Genomic DNA, 20,989 nt, shown 5'->3' with positions numbered 1-20,989 from the left:
GCCTTCAGGTCTAATCGTCATAAGCAAAAGAGGCCATTTCTACGCTAAAGAACTATCTGGTCCATAGCCTGCTCTCCATGATATATCAAACGAACAGATAGAAAAAATTAAAATATCCTTTAGCTCCTTACAAAGACTGGCTTTCAAGCCTTTCATCTTGCTACTGACTCTAAACTACTATTTTAAATGTCAGAAGCTGAATATTGCCTTTCTCTTTTTCATTGTATTCCTGCTGAAACTCCACTAACTCTACCAGAGGCAGACAAGTGCCATAAGCTGTCTAGGAAGAAGTTGCAATCATAGAGATGCAAAAGGAAAAAAAAAACCTGATTTATGTATTTCAGAATATTTTTTGGAGTTCCTCTGTGACGTTCAAAACCAATGCTGTCCGCTTCTTTTCCCCCATTCTTTGGCTCAGATGGACCATGCTCTAAATCTTCAGTTCTAGAAACCTGACTTGATACTATGTATGAAATAGATAACTAATGAGAACCTACTGTATAGCACAAGGAACCCTACTCAATGCTCTGTGGTGACCTAGATGGGAAGGAAATCCCAAAAAGAGGAGATATATGTATACATGTCACTGATTCTCTCTGCTGTACAGTAAAAACTAACACAGCATTGTAAAGCAGCTATACTCTGATAAAAGTTTTTTAAAAATAGAAACCTGGCTTACACAGGCTTTCTCTAGTATGTAAAAGAATACTTTGAAAGATAACTTCCACACTTATAAAATTACGACCAGAGTTCCAGTGTTAGAGACAGCTAAGAGGAGGAGTTGTAAACTTTGGTCTCACCAAGACATAAAAATCCCTAAAGGAATTAGAAGAAGATTTTTCTTTCAAGTTTAAAATACCACCTCTCCAGGGCTTCTCAGGTGTTCTTGGTGGTAAAGAACCCGCCCGCCAATGCAGGAGACTCAAGAGATGCGGGTTCCATCCCTGAGTCTGGAAGATCCCCTGGAGGAAGGCACGGCAATCCACTCCAGTATTCTTGCCTGGAGAATCCCATGGACAGAGGAGCCTGGCAGGCGACAGTCCATAGCATCATGAAAAGTCAGACACGACTGAAGTGACTGAGATGCACACACACACAAACATTCGCATATCACCTCCTCAACAAAGAATTTTCTAGGCACTCCACTGTACTAAATCTTTATCAATCCTCTCAACAGTTTCTACAAGGAAGCTACTGCTCCCCAACCCCGTTTACAGATGTGAAATTGGAGAATTAACAAGGTTGAACGGCTGTCTGCCCCAGATCACACAGTGAGCAAGCAAGCGTTCCATTGGCGACCTGCAGGAGAAGCTGTGGAGGTGGTAACGGGGGGTCAGGGCAGGGCTAGGGTGCTTTTCTTCATCACACCTCAAGACTTGAGGGGACGGCTGGGCTGTAGCTGGTGGCCGAACCCCAGGCTTTTGGGGTATTACCATCATCTTTGCTCTGACATGTTCTAGAAAATGGACTGGAGGCTGGGGATTGAGCAGAGTAGTTACAGAAAAAGATCCCCAGCATCTACAAGATTCTATGATAGGAGGGAGAAGCCCAAACTTGACAGCTATGATAGTAATACAATTCAAGCCATTTTCCAATCTTCTTGTTTTGGGGTAGAAGAGGGGCAGATTATTCAGCTGTTTCTGGAATCTCTCATTCCAAGCTTTCAAAAGACTCCTCTCCCTGCCTTTTCAGAGTTTATTGGAGGTGTGTCCCTGGCGGGTACCCTCCCTCGCAGGAACGAGGAGCAAGAGGTGGAGACAGGACTTGCTGGGACACACAAGGTCCAGTTTAGTGTGGATCCCAGTTCCCTCCCTGGGCCCAGATTCTCATCTCCCCCTGGCAGTGGGGTTCAGCTCAGGCAGGTGAAGAACTGCTGGGACCCCTCCGACTGGAAGCTGTGCTGGAGATGGTCTTCCAAGCAGATACCCTCTTCCCAACCCTGGATGCAGGGCTTTGAAACTAGAAAATGCCAGGTCTGAAAGAGAGGAAAGAACAAGTCCAGCAACACACAGAGCTCTGTGTATTCAGAGAGAACTTGGCAGGGTTGTGTCCGGGCAGAGAAACTCCGAGTGGTACAAAGGGACGTGCCCAGAGTGGAGAAATCATGCTAATTGTCTGCACCAGAGCTGGAGAACGCCACCCAAAATGAAGAGAGAAAGGGAAGCCCCGTCCAGAGCCTTCAGTGCGCTGCGCCTCGCTCCTTTTGTCTACCTGCTTCTGATCCAGACAGGTAAGAGAACCAGAGGGCAGGACAGGGTCTGCAGAAGGGGCCCGGGGCTTTCAAAGGAGAGGGAGTGGGGAGCTGAGGGCCAGAAGGCCTCTGGGGCGGGAGGAGGGGAGAACGCCCAGCCACCGTGGGAAGCGGCTCAGTGAATTCAGGCATTCGTGTTGAATGTAGTTCTTCATTCTGCATGCCTCCTGCCTGGCCCCTGCCCCCCAGCCCCCAAAGCCTGCATGACTTTGGAGCTCCCACGGCATTCAGTACATTAGATGGAGGGCAACGAGCCATTGCTTATGGGACGTCTTGTTGGCGTGGGCCAGTCAGGCATTCTTTATAATCCCCAGTCAGTATTATGGTGGGGCTTGGAAGAGTGGGGAAATCTTGGTTTTGTGCCTCCTCAACCCCACACCCTGGCTTCTCTGGGTGTAAAACAGGCAAGGGAGATGAAAGAAGCTTTGGAGATAATGAGTCTCCTGGCTTGGGACAGTAACGCCAACCTATCTGTAACTCAGGCACGCCACAGACACACCTATCTTCTGTACTGCCCCCTACCAACTTCTTGCAGAAATGATGATTTTTAATACATATGTGCTTATGTGCACACACACACATGGGGTTCTCAGGTGGCTTAGTGATAAAGAATCCGCCTGCCAATGCAGGAGACACAAGAGACTTGGGTTTGATCCCTGGGTCAGAAAGAGCCCCTGGAGTAGGAAATGGCAACCCACTCCAGTATTCTTGCCTGGAAAATTCCATCGACAGAGGAAACCGGCGGGCTACAGTCCATGGGGTCACTAAGAGTCAGATACAACTGAGTGATTGAGCACACACGCGTGTGCACACACACAAGCTATTCCAGAGAGCCTAGGAATACACAGTTTCATTGGGCAAATAGATGAAGAAATCATTTTAATAAAATGCAGAGACTACTAGGAGTCAGAGAGACAGAGAGAGGTCACCTACACCATCAGGAAGCTGAGCTGGTGGTACAGGATACGAGTAGGGGAATATCAGGGGAAGTTACTTGGGAGTGTCTGCACTGAATTTTAAAGGATGAGAAAAACAGGTAGGTGTGGGAGTGAGCATTATAGTTAGGAAAATGGGCCAAGGTCAACAGCTTGAAATGGTATCGCGTGTTAGGAGCAGCCCAGTCAGTCACTCCTTCTGGAGAGGAAAGAGTGAACGGAGTTAGGTGAGACATGTAAACCTTGCTAAGGAAACTGGAAGATAATTTGCAAACAATGGGCGCTGGGGGAGGGCACAGAATGGTTTTCAGTCTGGGAACCTGCAGGGCCAGAGATCGCTCACTCTGCGCGGAGGCGTTGGAGCAAAACTGGAGGCAAGATAGGAAAGGAAGGCTGTATCCATTTGGTAGAACCACAAACTGGATGACTTCAATAACAGAAGTGTGTTGATTCACAGTTCCAGAGGGTAAAATGTCAAGATCAAGGTGGCGGGAAGCCTGTACACCCTCCTAAGGTGCTAGGCAGGGTTCTACCCTGGGCCTCTCTGCTGTCTTTGGGTAGTTCCTTGGCTGTGACAGGTTAACTTTAATCTTCACAGGGCGTTCTCCCTGTGCTTGTATGTATATTCATATTTCTTCTTTTTGTAAGGACACCAGTCATCTTGGATTGGGCTTCCCTGGTGGCTCAGACAGTAAAGAATCTGCCTGCAGTGCAGGAGACCTGGGTTCAGTCCCTGGATCGGGAAGATCCCTTAGAGAAGGAAATGGCCATCCACTCCAGTATTCTTGCCTGGAAAATTCCATTGACAGAGGAGCCTGATGGACTACAGTCCATGGTGTAGCAAAGAGTCAGACACAGCTTCAACTTTCATCTTAGATTGGGGGTCCACTCCCTCCAGTATTAGCTTGTTACCTTGACAATGACCTGAATGCCAAATAAGGTCACATTCTGAGATACTTGGGGCTTCCCAAGTGGCTCAGTGGTAAAGAATCCACTTGCCAATGCAGGAGACATAAGAGATGTGGGTTTGATCCCTGAGTCGGGAAGATCCCCTGGAGCAGAAAATGGCAACCCACTCCAGTATTCTTGCCTGAAGAATTCCATGGACAGAGGAGCCTGGTGGGGTATAATCCACAGGGTCACAAAGAGTCAGACACTTTTGAAGTGTTAGGAGCAGCCCAGTTAGTCACTCCTTCTGGAGAGGAAAGAGTGAATGGAGTTAGGTGAGATACGTAAACCTTGCTAAGGAAACTGACTGAGGACACACACACTGAAATACTTGGGATTAGGACTTCAAGACATAAATTATAGGGGGCACAAGCCAACCCATAACGAGGCTACTGCAATAGTTCAAGAGAGAAATGAACCAGGCTGGAGTTAGAATAAAGAGGGAGGGAGAGAAGGATAATGAGATAATATTTTGGAGGGAAAATCAGGACCTAGTGATTGATAAGAAGTTAAAGAATCTAGGGAAGGAGGTAGGGTTTCTGTGTGAAACATTAAATTTAAAAATGGGGCAAGATTGGGAGATATAATGATTAGTGTTACTCATGTTGAGGTTGAAATGGCTGTGAGACATTTGTGGGGAAATGTTGAACAACCTAAAACTGGAGGGTTGGGAAGTGGTATTTGGAAGCTGTCAGCTAAGAGGTGAGATTTAAAACAGTGAGAATAAATAAATAAATGAGCTGAAAATGGAACACTGAGGAACCCTAAGACTTTTTTTTAATAAAACCAATGCAAACTTTTTTGTTTTTTTGCCTTTTTGTGTTGGAGTATAGCCAGTTAACAATGTTGTGATAGCTTCAGTGAAGGGATTCAGCCATACATATATATGTATCCATTCTCCCACAAACTCCCCTTCCATCCAGGCTACCACATATCATTGAGCAGAGTTTCCTGAGCTATACAGTAGATCCTTGTTGGTTACCCATTTTGAATATAGCAGTGTGTATATGTCGATCAAACTCCCTAACTATCCCTTCCCCCAAGCAAGCATAAGTTTGTTCTCTAAGTTTGTGTGAATCTGAGGAATCCCAAGATTTGCAGAGGAAAACAGAGAACAAAAGCCCATTGAGGAGGCGCATAACAATCAGAGAGACAGAGGGACATCTTGAAGACTGTGATGTCCAGAAAGTGAAGGGAGTCGGGATAATCTCAGAGAGTCGACATCAAATGTATCACGGAACCTGGTGTAATAAGGACCTGAAAGAGCCCATCTGATGTGGCCATGAAGAGGTTACCATTAGCCTTAGTGAGAGCAGTGTCAGTGGAAATTACAACGAATGGAGGAAATGAGAGCTAACGGTAGGAGGCAGTGTACCGGGAATAGGAAATGTACAATGATATGTACAAAGCAGAGGTGTCCCTAAGCTCTTTCAGGGCATCATATGGTAAAGAAAAAATTATGGAAGGATCTTGTCAGTCACTGTGATTAGGCAGAAACAAAAGGAACTTCTGTGAGAGACAATGGAACTGAGTATTATTTAACAAGGGGCTTCTCTGGTGGTTCAATGGTTAAGACTCCGTGCTTCTGCTGCAGGGGCACAGGTTCAATCCCCGGTCCAGGAACTTAAAATCCCACGTGCTGCATGGTCCAAAAAAAAAAAAAGTATAACAAAAAATTCTAAATATAAACTATGCTAATAAGATATTAGTTACAAACTAAGATAGGTAAGAGGTAAGTGTAGGGTCAGGCCATTGTACTGCTGTGGATTCAAAAGCAATAAAGGCTGAGATTCTATGAGGAGTTTCTGCCATCCTCAATCTATTAGGAAAATGTCAGCTTCTGCGACAAATAAATTCCAACATTTAAGTTCTCCTGGCATTAACCCTGGAGTAGTCAGTACCATTTCAAGCAAGGCCGAGTATGAACAAAGACTGTTCCATGAGGTTTTCCAGAGACCAAGCTCATGGAGCTCTATCAACTTTCACATATGTTTCCAATGGTCAGTCTGAGATTTATCTCTATTTCTTTTAGGTAGAGGATTAAGGAGCGAAAAAAAAAAGGAAGGAGTACACCAGCCTATAAGTGGGATCTACCACTTTTACTAGTACTGTTGGGTAGAAATCAGTAGTGACACAGCCATACTTAACTGCAAGGGAGGCTGGGAGATATATCTTTAAGGCTGGCACTAAAAGGGTGGCCTGGACCATATGACTCTGGCTCCCAGAGATCTGCCTTAATCCCTTGCCATTAAGGAAATCAACCCTAAATATTCATAGGAAGGACTGATGCTGAAGTTGAAACTCCAGTACTTTGACTGCCTGATGCAAAGAGCCGACTCATTGGAAAAGACCCTGATGCTGGGAAAAATCGAGAGCAAGAGGAAAAGGGGGGCAACAGAGGATGGGATGGTTGGACAGCATCATCGACTCAGTGGACATGAGTTTGAGCAAGCTCCAAGAGTTGGTGATGGACAGGGAAGCCTGGCCTGCTGCAGACCATGGGGTCGCAGAGAGTCGGACAAGACTGAGCGACTGAACAGCAACAATACTCCCTTCTGGCAGCAACCACTTTACTTGCCTCAGGCAAGTAGCACTTAGTCCTTGGTGCTCTGAACCTAATACGAACTAAGGAGGCTTCCCTAAATTCATCACAGCCCTATTCCTGGAACATTCCAACACAGCTTTTCTAGAGGCTAGGATACTAATTTACAATCATAAACACAACATATCATATATCTAGATAATCTGATTTGCAAGATGTTACTCTCTGGGATCCTAGAGCCAGTCCATCCTCTAAGCTCCCATTAGAAAGAAGTCCCTCGCCTAGGTTCCACCCTCTGCGTTCTAAGATCACCTTCCATATTGTAGGTGCTGTATTTTTTTTAATTGCGATTAAAGATTATATACAGGAACATGCAATTTTGCCTAAGGATATAGTTTTATGAACCTTTAAAAAGTGAATAAGTCCATTTAATTAGCCCCCAAGGTCATGGAAAAGAATATTTCAGTACCTGAGAAGCACCTCCATACTATATCGTTACTATTGCCTGCCCCCCAGGGTCACAGTGGTGTACTAATTTCTAATACAGATTAATTTTGTGTGTCTTTGAACTTCATGAAAGTGTAATTATATCTATGCATTCTTTTAAGCCTGGTTTCTTTCACTGAACACCAAATTTGTAAGATTCATGCATGTTGTTGAAATTGTAACTTGTTTGATCTCAGTGCTATATAGTATTCCATTGTATAAATATACCAAAATTTGTTTACCTATTCAATTTTGATAGACACTTTGGTTGTTAACAGTTTGGGCCTTTATGAACAAAGTTGTTAAAAACATTCTAGTAGATGACTTTTGGTGAACAGATATACCCAGGAGTAGAATTTGCCGAGTTGTGTATATGCACTTAGGCTTAGTAGACATAGCCAGAGTTTTTAGAAATGGTTGTATCAAGCCACATTCCCACCGCCCCTGACTGAGAGTCCCAGATGTTTGTTCCATATATTCACCAATAACTGAATCTTCTCTTTTTCATTTTAGCTTTCCTAGTATGAGGTGGCATTAAATTATGGTTTTAAATTGCAAATCTATAATGATGAATGCAGTTGTGTCTTTTTCATGTACTTATCAGCTATTTGAAAATCCTTTTATGGGAAATACCTGATCCAAGTCTTTTGTCTATTTTCTTTTGAGTTTCCTAGATTTTTTTAAAAGTGGTAATTTGTAGGAGTTTAAAGTATATATATTGGATATGAGTCATTTATAGGATATATGTATTACAACTATCTCCCACTGTGCGTGTGTGTGTGCTAAATCGCTTCAGTCATGTCAACTCTGTGTGATCCTGTGGACTGTAGCCTGCCAGTCTCCTCTGTCCATGGGATTCTCCAGGCAAGAACACTGAATTGGGTTGCTATACCCTCCTCCAGGGGATCTTCCCAACCCAGGGATCAAACCCATATCTCTTCTGTCTCTTGCATTGACAGGCAGATTCTTTACAGCTAGTGCCACCTGGAAAGTGGGAGTGATCTCCCACTGTACAGCTTGCCTTTCACTTTCTAAATGGTGTCTCTTGATGACCAGAAGCTCTTAATTTTATTGTCCACTGTATCATTTTCATCTTTTACGGGTACCACCTTTGTGTCCTGTCGAAAAATCTATGTCTGTCCTCAAGTCACAAAGATATTCTCCTATGTTTTCTTTTTAAAACATTGTTTTACCTTTCACATTTAGATCTACAATCCACCTAGAATTGGTATTTGTGTGAGATGTGAGGTAAGGACCAAAATTCATTTTTATTCCAACGTGGCCCAGCACTATTTATTTTAAAAAATCCTTTCTGCACTTCACTGCATGTCACGTGTGGTTCAGTGGTTAGGACTCCAGGTTTCCACTGCAGGTATCAAGGGTTCAGTCTCTGGTTGGGGAACTAAGATCCCACAACCCTCACACCAAAAATAAAAAGTCAAGCTATCATGTTTAAGTCTGTTTTCGGACTCTTCATTCTGTTCTGTTGATATACTTGTCTATTGTGCCAAGGATAAATCTCTTGGGATTTTGATCAGTATTGTATTAAATTTATAAGCCAGCTTTGGAGAATTGACAGCTTAACATTAATGATTACTCCTATCCAAAGCACGCTGTATCTCTGTGTGCTGTCTTTATACTTATTAGCTAGGTACATGTTACTGAACATTTGCTTTCTTTACAGTATAGGAAAAAAGCTACCCCTCTCTTCCTGGATCCCAAGGGCCTTCTTCACAATTTCTGTATCCTGATTTTCCCTTATATTCATGAGTGATTGACACTTAAAATGAGTTCACACTCTTGTAGGCCTCAACGTAGTAACAAGAGAAAACTCTAACACAGTCACCCCAACAGTGAAGCTCCTCTACAACAGGGGCAGAGGAGGGGTGTTGTTTTCCTAGAGCATTTAATATTCATTATTATTAATTCCTTCAGAATAATAAAAATAAAAATGAAGAGCAAAAAGTAATATTTTTTGCTTTTAGAAAACTATGGCATATGGGACTTTCCCCAGCAGTCCAGTGGTTAAGACTCTGCCTTCCAATGCAGGGGATGTGGATTCAATTCCTGGTTGGGGAACTAAGGCCCCATACACTGTGGAGTGCAGCCAAAAAGAAAAAGAAAACCATGCTGTGTGCTGCCTTTGGGTTATTGTATGCAGTTCTGGTCACCACACCTCAAAAAAGAAATAATAGAGTTGCAGAAAGCCCAAATAAGGGTATCTATGCTAGCCCAAGGGAAGGAGGGACTTCCTATAGAGACAGATCCAAGCAAAACAAAAAGCCTTTCAGTTAAAAAGGGACATACCTGCAGTCCAGAGTGTCAGAGTGTGTGGATTAGGTATAACATGTTTCACAGTATCTCATGAATGCTTTTGAGATGGTTAGACAGCATCACTGACTCAATGGACATGAGTCTGAGTACACTCTGGGAGATAGTGAAGGGCAGGGAAGGACACGGACTGGCTTGCAGCAGTCCATGGGGTCACAAAGAGTCGGACACAGCTCGGTGACTGAGCAACATTTGGCTGCACCGGGTCTTAGCTGCAGCACATGGAATCTTTAGTTGTCACATGCAGACTCTTAGCGGTGACACGTGAACTCTTATTTGCATGTGGACTCTTAGTTGTGGCATGTGGGATCTAGTTCCCTGTGCTGTGGCTGTGCTGTGCTTGGTCGTTAAGTCATGTCTGACTCTTTGCAACACCAGGGACTAGAGCCCGCCAGACTCCTTTGTCCATGGGATTCTCCAGGCAAGAATACTGGAGTGGGTTACCATGCCTTCCTCCAGGGGATCTTCCTGACCCAAGGATCAAAGCCAGGCCCCCTGTATTGGGAGAGAGGAGTCTTAGCCACTGGACCACCAGGGAAACCCCGCTCACTGATATGTTTAAAAGGTAAATTTTAGGCAAATACTGGTAATAGAAAACCTTTGCCTACCAAAAAGGGCACATAGAAATGAACAGATGATGGTTTAAGAAAGTGGCTATTAAGGGTCCCTAAGGCTATTGGCAGGTACATTCTTCTATGTTAAAGCTTGACATTCTTTGATGTCATAGTAGCTTTAAATCCTAGTTGACGAGGGCCACATCCCTGATCCGTGTGGCCATTTAAGTTGGCAGGGACATCTTGCAGCGAGGTCAATTTCCTTCTGTTCGGCCTCCAGCGGGAACGGAGACTTTTCTACCTAACGATGCTTTTGAGACTTGAGGACAATGATTAAGTTAATCGTTTCTCAAGGTTGAAGAGTTTTAGTTCCTTTTATTTGCACCATTAGCCATTTCCTCGCTTCTGTGTCCTTCCTTGGCACCTGTCCTAGTTCTCTGTGTCCCTTGAAAGTTGTGGGACCCTGACCTTAAAACCAACTCCAGTTTTGGCTAGATTTTGGGAAACAGTGTTTGCTCTGCAGAAAATGCTCTTTGTCAGCTTCTGGGAAAGACTGCGCCCTCCACTTCTGAACATGCCTACATACACCCCTATGACTCAGGGGCACGACTCATTCACAGACACGGGGAAGGCACCCACCAAGAGGAGGGTGAGGCCCAAGGTGATCCATATGCAGTAACTTCTCCAATAGTTTTATCCAAAAGAATCAAGTTTATTTTTTGTTTTTTAAATATTTATTTATTTGACTGCACCAGGTCTTAGTTGGCAGGCAGGATCTAGTTCCTCGACCAGGGATGGAACCCAGGCCTCCTGCATTGGGAGTGGGAGATCTTAGCCACTGGACCACCAGGGAAGTCCCCAGAAGGATCAAATTTACACTGGGAGAAAGAGGGACTTCCCTGGCAGTTCTGGGTTGGGACTCCGTGCTTTCACTGCAGGGGACCCTGGTTCGATCCCTGGTCAGGGAACTAAGATCCCACATGTTGCATCATGCAGCAAAAATAAATAAACAAATTGGCAGAAAGAGCAAACTTGAAGAGGGCAAGACATCCCAAAAGCACTCAGTTCAGTTCAGTTCGGTCGCTCAGTCGTGTCTGACTCTTTGCGACCCCATGAATTGCAGCAAGCCAGGCCTCCCTGTCCATCACCATCTCCCAGAGTTCACTCAGACTCACGTCCATCGAGTCCGTGATGCCATCCAGCCAGCTCATCCTCGGTCGTCCCTTTCTCTTCCTGCCCCCAATCTCTCCCAGCATCAGAGTCTTTTCCAATGAGTCAGCTCTTCACATGAAGTGTCCAAAGTACTGGAGCTTCAGCTTTAGCATCATTCCTTCCAAAGAAATCCCAGGGTTGATCTCCTTCAGAATGGACTGGTTGGATCTCCTTGCAGTCAAAGGGACCCTGAAGAGTCTTCTCCAACACCACAGTTCAAACTCATCAATTCTTCGGCTCTCAGCCTTCTTCACAGTCCAACTCTCACATCCATACATGACCACAGGAAAAACCTTAGCCTTGACTAGACGGACCTTAGTCGGCAAAGTAATGTCTCTGCTTTTGAATATACTATCCAGGTTGGTCATAACTTTTCTTCCAAGGAGGAAGTGTCTTTTAATTTCATGGCTGCAGTCACCATCTGCAGTGATTTGGGAGCCCAAAAAAATAAAGTCTGACACTGTTTCTACTGTTTCCCCATCTATTTCCTATGAAGTGATGGGACCAGATGCCATGATCTTTGTTTTCTGAATGTTGAGCTTTAAGCCAACTTTTTCACTCTCCTCTTTCACTTTCATCAAGAGGCTTTTTAGCTCCTCTTCACTTTCTGCCATAAGGGTGGTGTCATCTGCATATCTGAGGTTATTGATATTTCTCCTGGCAATCTTGATTCCAGCTTGTGTTTCTTCCAGTCCAGCATTTCTCATGATGTACTCTACATAGAAGTTAAATAAGCAGGGTGACAATATACAGCCTTGACGTACTCCTTTTCCTATTTGGAACCAGTCTGTTGTTCCATGTCCAGTTCTAACTGTTGCTTCCTGACCTGCATACAGATTTCTCAAGAGGCAGGTTAGATGGTCTGGTATTCCCATCTCTTTCAGAATTTTCCACAGTTTATTGTGATCCACACAGTCAAAGGCTTTGGCATAGTCAATAAAGCAGAAATAGATGTTTTTCTGGAACTCTCTTGCTTTTTCCATGATCCAGCGGATGTTGGCAATTTGATCTCCGGTTCCTCTGCCTTTTCTAAAACCAGCTTGAACATCAGGGAGTTCACGGTTCACATATTGCTGAAGTCTGGCTTGGAGAATTTTGAGCATTACTTTACTTGCATGTGAGATGAGTGCAATTGTGTGGTAGTTTGAGCATTCTTTTGCATTGCTTTTCTTTGGAATTGGAATGAAAACTGACCTTTTCCAGTCCTGTGGCCACTGCTGAGCTTTCCAAATTTGCTGGCATATTGAGTGCAGCACTTTCACAGCATCATCTTTCAGGATTTGAAACAGCTCAACTGAAATTCCATCACCTCCACTAGCTTGAGGGGAATCCATTCCACTTTTCCTTGAGGCTGGGAGTGTCATAGCCCAGCGTCCTGGAAAGAAATGAGAACCAAGGAGCTTGGAGTTGCTAAACCCCAGGGTGGCTCTGCATACATCACCCTCATGTGCTGACCCCACTGCTTCAGATTGGGTCCTGAGAACGAGGGTAGATGTTCCCATCCTGGCCCTTAATGAAGTTCACTGATTATTTTCAGAGCCACTTCAAGTCACCTACACCAAACCCTATTTGCCTGTTCAGGGAAGTTTGAAAGCTTGTGTTTCTAAGTCAAACCAAGCCTGGGACCTAGCACCTGCTAGGCAGGAAATCCCATCTATATAATCCCAGAAACCAAGAGCTGGAGAAATCTTAAGTATCATGAGGTCAATCAGATTTCAGTCTGATGCATGGAGCCATAGAATATTCCCTAGCAGTGCCCCGAGATCCTGGGAAAGACTGGACTCAGGTCTTCACCATCTCTTTGATTAAATCAAGTGAGCTAGAACTAAGTTTCATTTCTTTTCAATTTATATAGGGTTTTGGGGAACAAAAATACCTTTAATAAGAAAATTTGAAAACACTTGGTTTTCTCCATTCTAACTCCCCCCACAATTGAGACTCCCCTCAATGACAAGTATATAATATTCATCAATATGGTGGCTTTCATCATTGCAGTAGTGTCTTCCAAACCTAAAGGTTTTTTTTAATTAAAACATTCTTGACACATGATGATAGAAAGTCAGGATTGGAACGTCACGTTGCAGATTATCTGGTCCTACTACCTCATTATTCAGAGGAGAAAATGAAAGCACAGAGAGGGGAATGAACATTCAATTGGCCTTTCCTTGTGCTTCTAAAGATGAGGAGCTCACTACCTAACAAAGTACTTGTTCCCAAAATGGGTTGGATATGTTTATTAAATTTAATTTGCTTTGATCTGCACAACTAACCTTTTAGTTTCACTGCCTTTTGGCTTGGAAAAAGGAAGAACTGTTAGGAAGTGAAGAGCCCAGCATGGTGAGGCATGGAGAGACCAGAGGAATCAGAAATGAGAATGGGGTAAGGAGCCAGGGCCTGACATTGCCCTCTCTCTGTGGGCTTCTGTTCACAGAGCCCCTGGAAGGCGTGAACATCACCAGCCCGGTGCGCCTGATCCATGGCACGGTGGGGAAGGCCGCCCTGCTCTCTGTGCAGTATAGCAGCACCAGCAGTGACAAGCCCGTGGTCAAGTGGCAGCTCAAACGGGACAAGCCAGTGACTGTGGTTCAGTCCATCGGCACAGAGGTCATTGGCACCCTGCGGCCTGATTATCGAGACCGCATCCGCCTCTTCGAAAACGGCTCCCTGCTTCTCAGTGACCTGCAACTGGCCGACGAGGGCACCTACGAGGTCGAGATCTCCATCACTGATGACACTTTCACCGGGGAGAAGACCATCAACCTCACTGTAGATGGTAAAGTCTCGGGCAGGGAAGGAGCGGGGGCACCAGCAGCTTGGGTGGGGGGCAGGGTCCACCCAGTACCCTAGCTAGACCCCAGGAAAACCCACACAAGAGCCACTGGCGAGCAGAGAGTGAGCCAGCTGGACCTAAGAGACTGGCCAATAGACCATAGCTAACATGTATAGGGTGCTTACTATGAGCCAGAAATGATTGTTAGGTTTTGCCTATATTGACTCATTTAATGCTTATAGTAATCTAGGGATAGTTAATACCACTGGCCTTGCTTCAAGATGAGAAAACTGAGGCACAAGGAGGTTGAATAATTTGACCAACTCTACTCAACTAGTGAGAGTCAATATCTGAACCTATTTGGGGCTTCCCCTGTGTCTCAGCTGTAAAAGAATCCACCTGCAATGCAGGAGCCTCAGGAGACCTAGGTTCAATCCCTGGGTCAGGACGATCTTCTGGAGAAGGAAATGGCAACCCACTCCAGTACTCTTGCCTGGAGAATCCCATGGACAGAGGAGCCTGGCAGGCTACAATCCATGGGGTTACAAGGAGTCGGACACAACTTAGCAACTGAGAACGTACAGACCTGAACTTAGCCCACTGAAAATATTTTCCAGGCTGGTCAGCTTAAGACATCTCGGAAAGGTATTTGGGAAGAAAGGAAGGGAAAGTCCAGAAGGGCAGGGACCGTGGCTGTCTTGTTCTGCATTGTACCCCCTGCGCTCAGTTAGGCCCTCAATAAATAGTAGGTAAATAAATAAATGTATGGATGGATGGATGTATAGGTGGATGGGTGGGTGGGTGGTGGTAAAGAGCTATACTGAGACCTCTGAAGACCACAGATCGAGCTGGAAGGTGGGTAGTTAAGAAGGGGAAGGGAGATGCTCTTTGGCCCCTGGCTCACAGGCTCCCCCAACCCCGGGCTCAGTGCCCATTTCAAGGCCACAGGTGTTAGTAGCATCAACCACGGTGCTGGAGCTCAGCGAGGCCTTCACCCTGAACTGCTCGCACGAGAACGGCACCAAACCCAGCTACACCTGGCTGAAGGATGGCAAGCCCCTCCTCAACGACTCTCGGATGCTCCTGTCTCCAGACCAAAAGGTGCTCACCATCACGCGCGTGCTCATGGAGGATGACGACCTGTACAGCTGTGTGGTGGAAAACCCCATCAGCCAGGGCCGCAGCCCGCCCGTCAAGATCACCGTGTACCGTGAGTCTCCCGCTGCCCTCCCCTGGGACTCACAACCCTGAGAGGCAGGTGCCCACGAGAGGCTGAGGACACCCCAGACAGACTGCCACCGGAGTGGGAGAGAGGCGGACATGGGCCAGGTCTCCCTGGAGGACAGCCATCGGTGGGAGTGAGCTCCAGGGAAATTCCACCACTGGCCAGCCCTGCTGCCTGGGGCTCCTTTTCTCTTCTTTCAGCCCCAGGGAGCTCTCTCCTCCCCACACCCCCTGCTCACCTTGAAGTCTCTCCAACCTCTCTGCCTCCCTCTCTCCCTAGGAAGGAGCTCCCTCTACATCATCTTGTCCACAGGAGGCATCTTCCTCCTTGTGACCTTGGTGACTGTCTGCGCCTGCTGGAAACCCTCCAAAAAGTCTGGGTAACTCTCCAAGTTCCCCTCCCTAATCCTTCTACACACCCCAGCCCTGAGCTCCATTCTTTCCTTAGTCTCTCTCTCTCTTTTAAAATTATTTATTTATTTGTATTTATTTTTGGCTGTGCTGAGTCTTAATTACCGCACATCGGCTTTCCCATGTTGCAGTGAGTGGGGGGATACTCTCTAGTGTCAGTGGGTGGGCTTCTGTTTGTGGTGGCTTCTCTTGATGCAGAACGTGGGCTCCAGGGTGCAGGGGCTTCGGTAGTTGCAGCACATTGAGTCAGTAGTCGTGGCACACGGGCTTAGTTGCCCCAAGGCATGTGGGATCTTCCCAGACCAGGGTTCGAAATTGTGTCCCCAGAATTGCAAGGTGGATTCTTAACCATTCACTGGACCACCACTAAGCTCCTCTTGGTCTCTTTATTTATTTTTTAAAACAAACACCTTTTTTTTAAGTGGACCATTTTCAAAGTCTTTATTGAACTTGTTACAATATTGCTTCTGTTTCATGTTTTGTTTTTTTTTTTTTTGGCTGTAAGGCATGTGTGATCTTAGCTGTCCAACCAGGGATCGAACCTACACCCTCTGCACTGGAAGGCAAAGTCTTAACCACTGGACCACCAAGGAAGTCCCCATCTTCTTAGTCTCTTTAAATGCCTTTCCTCCCAGGGCCCAAAGCTCTTCCCAGGAGATCCATCTTACCAGTGCATGCATTGTATATGGAATTACATCCTGTGCTCACAACCCCAACAATCCCAGCATTGTTAATAATGGTTTCACTTGCACATCACCTTCTGTGAGTCAGGCCCTGTGTGGTTAGCGCACTACCTTTCAGTGTGATTATCTCAGTGTGATTCTCTGCAGGTTACAGATACTCAGATGAGTTAAATGACTTGCCAGGGCCAGACTCAGGCTGCAAACCTAGATGGGATTTACCCCATCCCACCACACCCAGCCCATCTTCCTATTACACCGCCTCATTTATGGTCATCAGATACTGCCCCACTGTGTCCCCACGCCCAGAACTTCTGCTCACACTCAGCAGCTGTGTTCACCAGGTGCTGGGTTGATTTGCAGGAAGAAGAGGAAGCTGGAGAAGCAAAACTCCATGGAGTATATGGATCAGAGTGATGACCGCCTGAAACCTGAAGGTGAGCTCCCAGCCGCCCACTCACCCATCCCATCGTCACTCAGAGCAGTGGGCTGCTGGGAAAAGGCAGATCTGGGCGACAAGGAAGCCAGCTCTGCAGGGCCCCTTCCTCCACCAACTGCACGAAGACTGCAGAGCAGGGAGAGGAGCAGCCAAGGTAGGACCCCGGGGATGGCGGATCCTTCGGTGGAGGCTGTGGCGGGACCCCGACTGCCCGCTGGGAAGCAAGGAGTACAGGTGCTGGCTGGTGGAAAGGGTTCTGGACCTGCGCCAGCTGCCCCCTTCTTTGCCCTGTGCAGCAGACACCCTCCCACGAAGTGGAGAACAGGAACGGAAGAACCCCGTGGCACTCTATGTCCTGAAAGACAAGGTAAGCAGCTCCGGGCTAAGTGACCCACGAACACCCCATCAGTCCCTGCCATGTTCTGGTGCTACTGTAGCCCTGCTATGTTGACATCCCTTTCTAGGACTCAGAATAACCCTGAGAAATATTTCTGTCATCCCCACTTTAGAGATGAGAAAAATAGGGTAAAAATCATTTTACCCTATTTTATTATCTTTGTATAATAAAATAGGGTAAATGACTTGTTGAGAATCAAACAAGTAAATCGGTGGCAGTGTGTGTCTGTGGGTTAGTTGCTCAGTTGTGTTCTTGGCAACCTTATGGACTGTAGCCTGCCAGGCTCCTCTGTCCATGAAATTCTCCAGGCAAGAATACTGGAGTGGGTTACCATTTCCTTCTCCAATTGGTGGCAGTACTAGCCTTCAAACCCAGATCTCTGGACACGGGCTTTGGGTGACTTCCCAGCTGTTCCACAACCAACTCTGTCCCATGCTGTCCAAGGCAGGTGGAAAGCGGAGAATAAGTGGTCAAAGCACTCAGTTTAATGCATTTCAACATTTAATGGGCACCTATTATGTGCCAGGCACCATGCTAAGTGTCCTTCAGTTCAGTTCAGTCACTCAATTGTGTCCGACTCTTTGCAACCCCATGGACTGCAGCATGCCAGACTTCCCTGTCCATCACCAACTCCCCTGAGCTTGCTCAAACTCATGTCCATTGAGTTGATGATGCCATCCAACCATCTCATCCTCTGGCATCCCCTTCTCCTCCTGCCTTCAATCTTTCCCGGCATCAGGGTCTTTTCCAATGAGTCAATTCTTTGCATCAGGTGGCCAAAGTATTGGAGTTTCAGCTTCAGCATCAGTTCTTCCAATGAATATTCAGGACTGATTTCCTTTAGGATAGACTGGTTGTCTCTCCTTGCAGTCCAAGTGACTCTCTAGAGTCTTCTCCAACACCAGGGTTCAAAAGCATCAATTCTTCAGCGCTCGGCTTTCTTTATAGTCCAACTCTCGCAACCATACATGACTACTGGGAAAACCACAGCTTTGTGTCCTAAGTTGCAAGAGAAATCAGACCTAGGTCTGCAGCCTTCCAGGAGATCAGAGTGTGACGGGGACTGTGTCTCTTTCACCTCGGTATTCCCAGGGCCCTGGAACACTAGGCGTGCTCCCAGCCCTGGCCAGCTGTCCGCTGAGCCCTCCTGGCAACTATCCTTGCAGGACTCCCCGGAGCCTGAGGAGAACCCCGCCCCGGAGCCTCGGAGCGCGGCGGAGCCCGGCCCGCCGGGCTACTCCGTGTCTGCGGCCGTGCCGGGCCGGTCTCCCGGGCTACCCATCCGCTCCGCCCGCCGCTACCCGCGCTCCCCAGCGCGCTCCCCCGCCACCGGCCGGACGCACTCGTCGCCGCCCCGGGCCCCGGGCTCGCCTGGCCGCTCGCGCAGCGCCTCTCGCACACTGCGGACTGCGGGCGTGCACCTGATCCGCGAGCAAGACGAGGCCGGGCCGGTGGAGATCAGCGCTTGAGCCTCCTGGCGTCCTCCGGAGGCGCCCGCACACCGAGGCCCACGTCCAGGGGAGGGCGGGGCAGCGGGGCTGCGGCCCGCGAGGGGCGAGGGATTAGGCGAGGTCCCGCCGGGCAAGAGGATAGGGCGTGGGGACCACTGTGAGCCTGCGGAGTCCGGGGACGAGGCGGGAATGGCGGAGGGTGGACCAGATTGTGAAATCGGGGTGCGTTTGCTCCCTGATCACTGGCTGTGTTCTCAGTGGGTGTGGGTTATGCCCTCTTAGGACCATATAGATTATTAAATTTACGGCCCAATCCCCAGAGAGGCTTATGGAAACTAACATCAGTAACCTAACCCCGATGACTATCCTGTGTCCTTCCTAGGACGCATTTATGCTTCCCACCCACCCTCTCCCCTTGCTCTCCAGGAACGAACTCCTGGTTCCTAGGGAACTTTCTCAGCAAGTCCAGATTAGAGAGGCCACTTGCCTCAAAGGTACAACTGTCCTGACCTAAGGGGGAGCCCAGGAAATCACCGTGAAGACAGGACCTTGGGGCACCCTTCTCAGGCATCTGGGACCTGGGTACCTACCAGTTGGCCAGGGAGGGGTTCAAGGGCATTTCTTTGCCGCCTGTCCCCCCAGCCCGCCCACAACCCGGGTCTAGCCAGAGCAAAGGATTCAAGCCTCCTAGGCTTGGCCTCCTCCCAAAGCCCCCTTCAGCAGCGTGCCCAGCATTCTTTTCATCTCTAGTCCCTAGAGAAGGGGCTCCTCACTCATTCCCAGATCCAGAAAGCTAAATCAAGTGAGGATCTGTCTTTTGACCCCTCCTATCTACTGGTTCTCCCTGGCTTTGCACAAAATAAGCCTTTCAAACAATCATTGTCCCCAGGAAAGGTTGTCGAGCTTCCTGAAGGTTTAAGAAGATGAAGTTCGACTCTCCCCAGAAATAATGGAAGGAGAAAGATGCTCATTGCTCTTCCCGCCCACCACTGCGTCTTAGAGGCCGGATGGAATCTTTGGTCTCAGGCCTCTCACCTGCCTTGCTCCCCGGTGTGCAGGGCCCAGGAGACAGGCCAGGGCAGGCTCCCTAATTACACAAACCGGCAGAATATGGAGAGATTGGTCCACTGTCTAGCTAGGCCATGCCCATGCCGCCACCACTTCCTGCACAGTTTGGAGGAAAGACAGTCATCTACCTTGTGAAGATAGAAGGCGATTAAAATGATGCAGAAGAAGCCCTCTGTGTGTGCTGACCTCTCTTCCCTGATACTTCTAGCGCATCTCTGGTCCCTCCTCAGCTTCCTGAGCTCCAGCTCGGACCCTGCACCATCCCACAGAAGACCTCCCGAGGTCCCAGTTCCCCACCACTCCACGTAGGACAAGTTTTGTCCCAGCCCAAGGGCAGCAACATTTCTAGTTGACTCCCTCCCCACCTCATAACCTGCAGGTCGTGGTCCTCCCAGCTCCCTGCCCCTATGCACTTCTCCGGGCTCATCTGTGCAGGTATGCCTTTGCAGCTCTGCTTCCTCACCCCAGAACTGCTCCGCTTACTTTCCCAGGTGCCTGATCTAGGAGACAATGTATGCGGGGGTGGGGGTGGAGGGGAACACCCCCCCACAAGTTGCTCAGGCAGGTGGGAGATGCACGATGTAGTCTCAGACAGGTACATCCCAGTCAACCTGGAGAGGCAAGGGTGACGATTAAGGCGAGATGAGGGCAAGCTGTACTCTAATCCCCAGTGCTGCATCCCTGAGGGGCCGGCTTCCCAGGCTCAAGTCAAATCTGCCTTAAAAGGGGGGAGGGGGTGGAGCAAGGCAGTGGTTTTGTTTTTGTTTTGTTTTGATCTTCATCTTTGTATTACTGGCATCTAGCAGAGTGCCTAGCACATTCTGGATGCTCAATAAACTTTTGATGAAATGAAGTGATAACTTTGTTTCACTTAATCAAGGAGAACAAACAAATCACCTAAAAATACCAGTTGTTTCCCTTTTCTCTTTTCTTCTCATCTTCCTTCGTCATCCTTCACCCTCTCTGGAAATCCCAAATTGTTGATTCCAAAATCATCACACACTCGCTCATTCATTCTGATGTTCTTTCTTTTATTCATGGACCATGAAGTGTGCTAGACGCTGGGGAGACAGTGTGACTATGCCATGACATACCGAAGAGACAGTCTCATGGAGGAACACAGATAATAAACAGGTTAGCATAACACAGCGTGGAAAACGCAATGACAGAAGTAGATACAAGGTGCTCTGGAAGCATGTAAAAGCAGCATCTAACCCAGATTAGGGGTTTTCAGCAAAGGTATCTTGGAGGAGAACAAGCCTGAACTTAGTCTTAGCCGAAAGATCAGTT

At 47.3% G+C, this 20,989-nt stretch overlaps 1 protein-coding gene across 2 annotated transcripts; it reads left to right on the top strand.

The window, feature by feature from the left end:
* On the top strand, window positions 1,770-20,556 carry HEPACAM (hepatic and glial cell adhesion molecule). 2 transcript variants are annotated; one of them, XM_018043578.1, is made up of 7 exons: window positions 1,770-2,230; window positions 13,691-14,032; window positions 14,958-15,239; window positions 15,534-15,633; window positions 16,708-16,781; window positions 17,080-17,150; window positions 18,347-20,556. In XM_018043578.1, the coding sequence occupies exons 1-7, from the start codon at window positions 2,146-2,148 to the stop codon at window positions 18,647-18,649; spliced, it is 1,257 nt and encodes a 418-aa protein (XP_017899067.1). In that variant the 5' UTR covers window positions 1,770-2,145; the 3' UTR covers window positions 18,650-20,556. The 2 variants fall into 2 exon arrangements, with proteins under 2 accessions (XP_017899067.1, XP_017899066.1); XM_018043577.1 differs by having other exon boundaries at window positions 16,708-16,937.

The sequence above is a fragment of the Capra hircus genome, chromosome 29 (genome assembly GCF_001704415.2).
Source record: "Capra hircus breed San Clemente chromosome 29, ASM170441v1, whole genome shotgun sequence".
Lineage (NCBI taxonomy): Eukaryota > Metazoa > Chordata > Mammalia > Artiodactyla > Bovidae > Capra > Capra hircus.
Note: the sequence above shows the minus strand (reverse complement) of the source record. Positions and strands in the feature narration are given on the sequence as shown.

Coding starts and splice junctions, on each gene's coding strand:
- HEPACAM (XM_018043577.1), top strand. CDS start 2,146: ATGAAGAGAGAAAGGGAAGCCCCGTCCAGAGCCTTCAGTGCGCTGCGC. Junction 2,231..13,690: donor CCTGCTTCTGATCCAGACAG/GTAAGAGAACCA, acceptor TTCTGTTCACAG/AGCCCCTGGAAGGCGTGAAC. Junction 15,634..16,707: donor AAACCCTCCAAAAAGTCTGG/GTAACTCTCCAA, acceptor GTTGATTTGCAG/GAAGAAGAGGAAGCTGGAGA.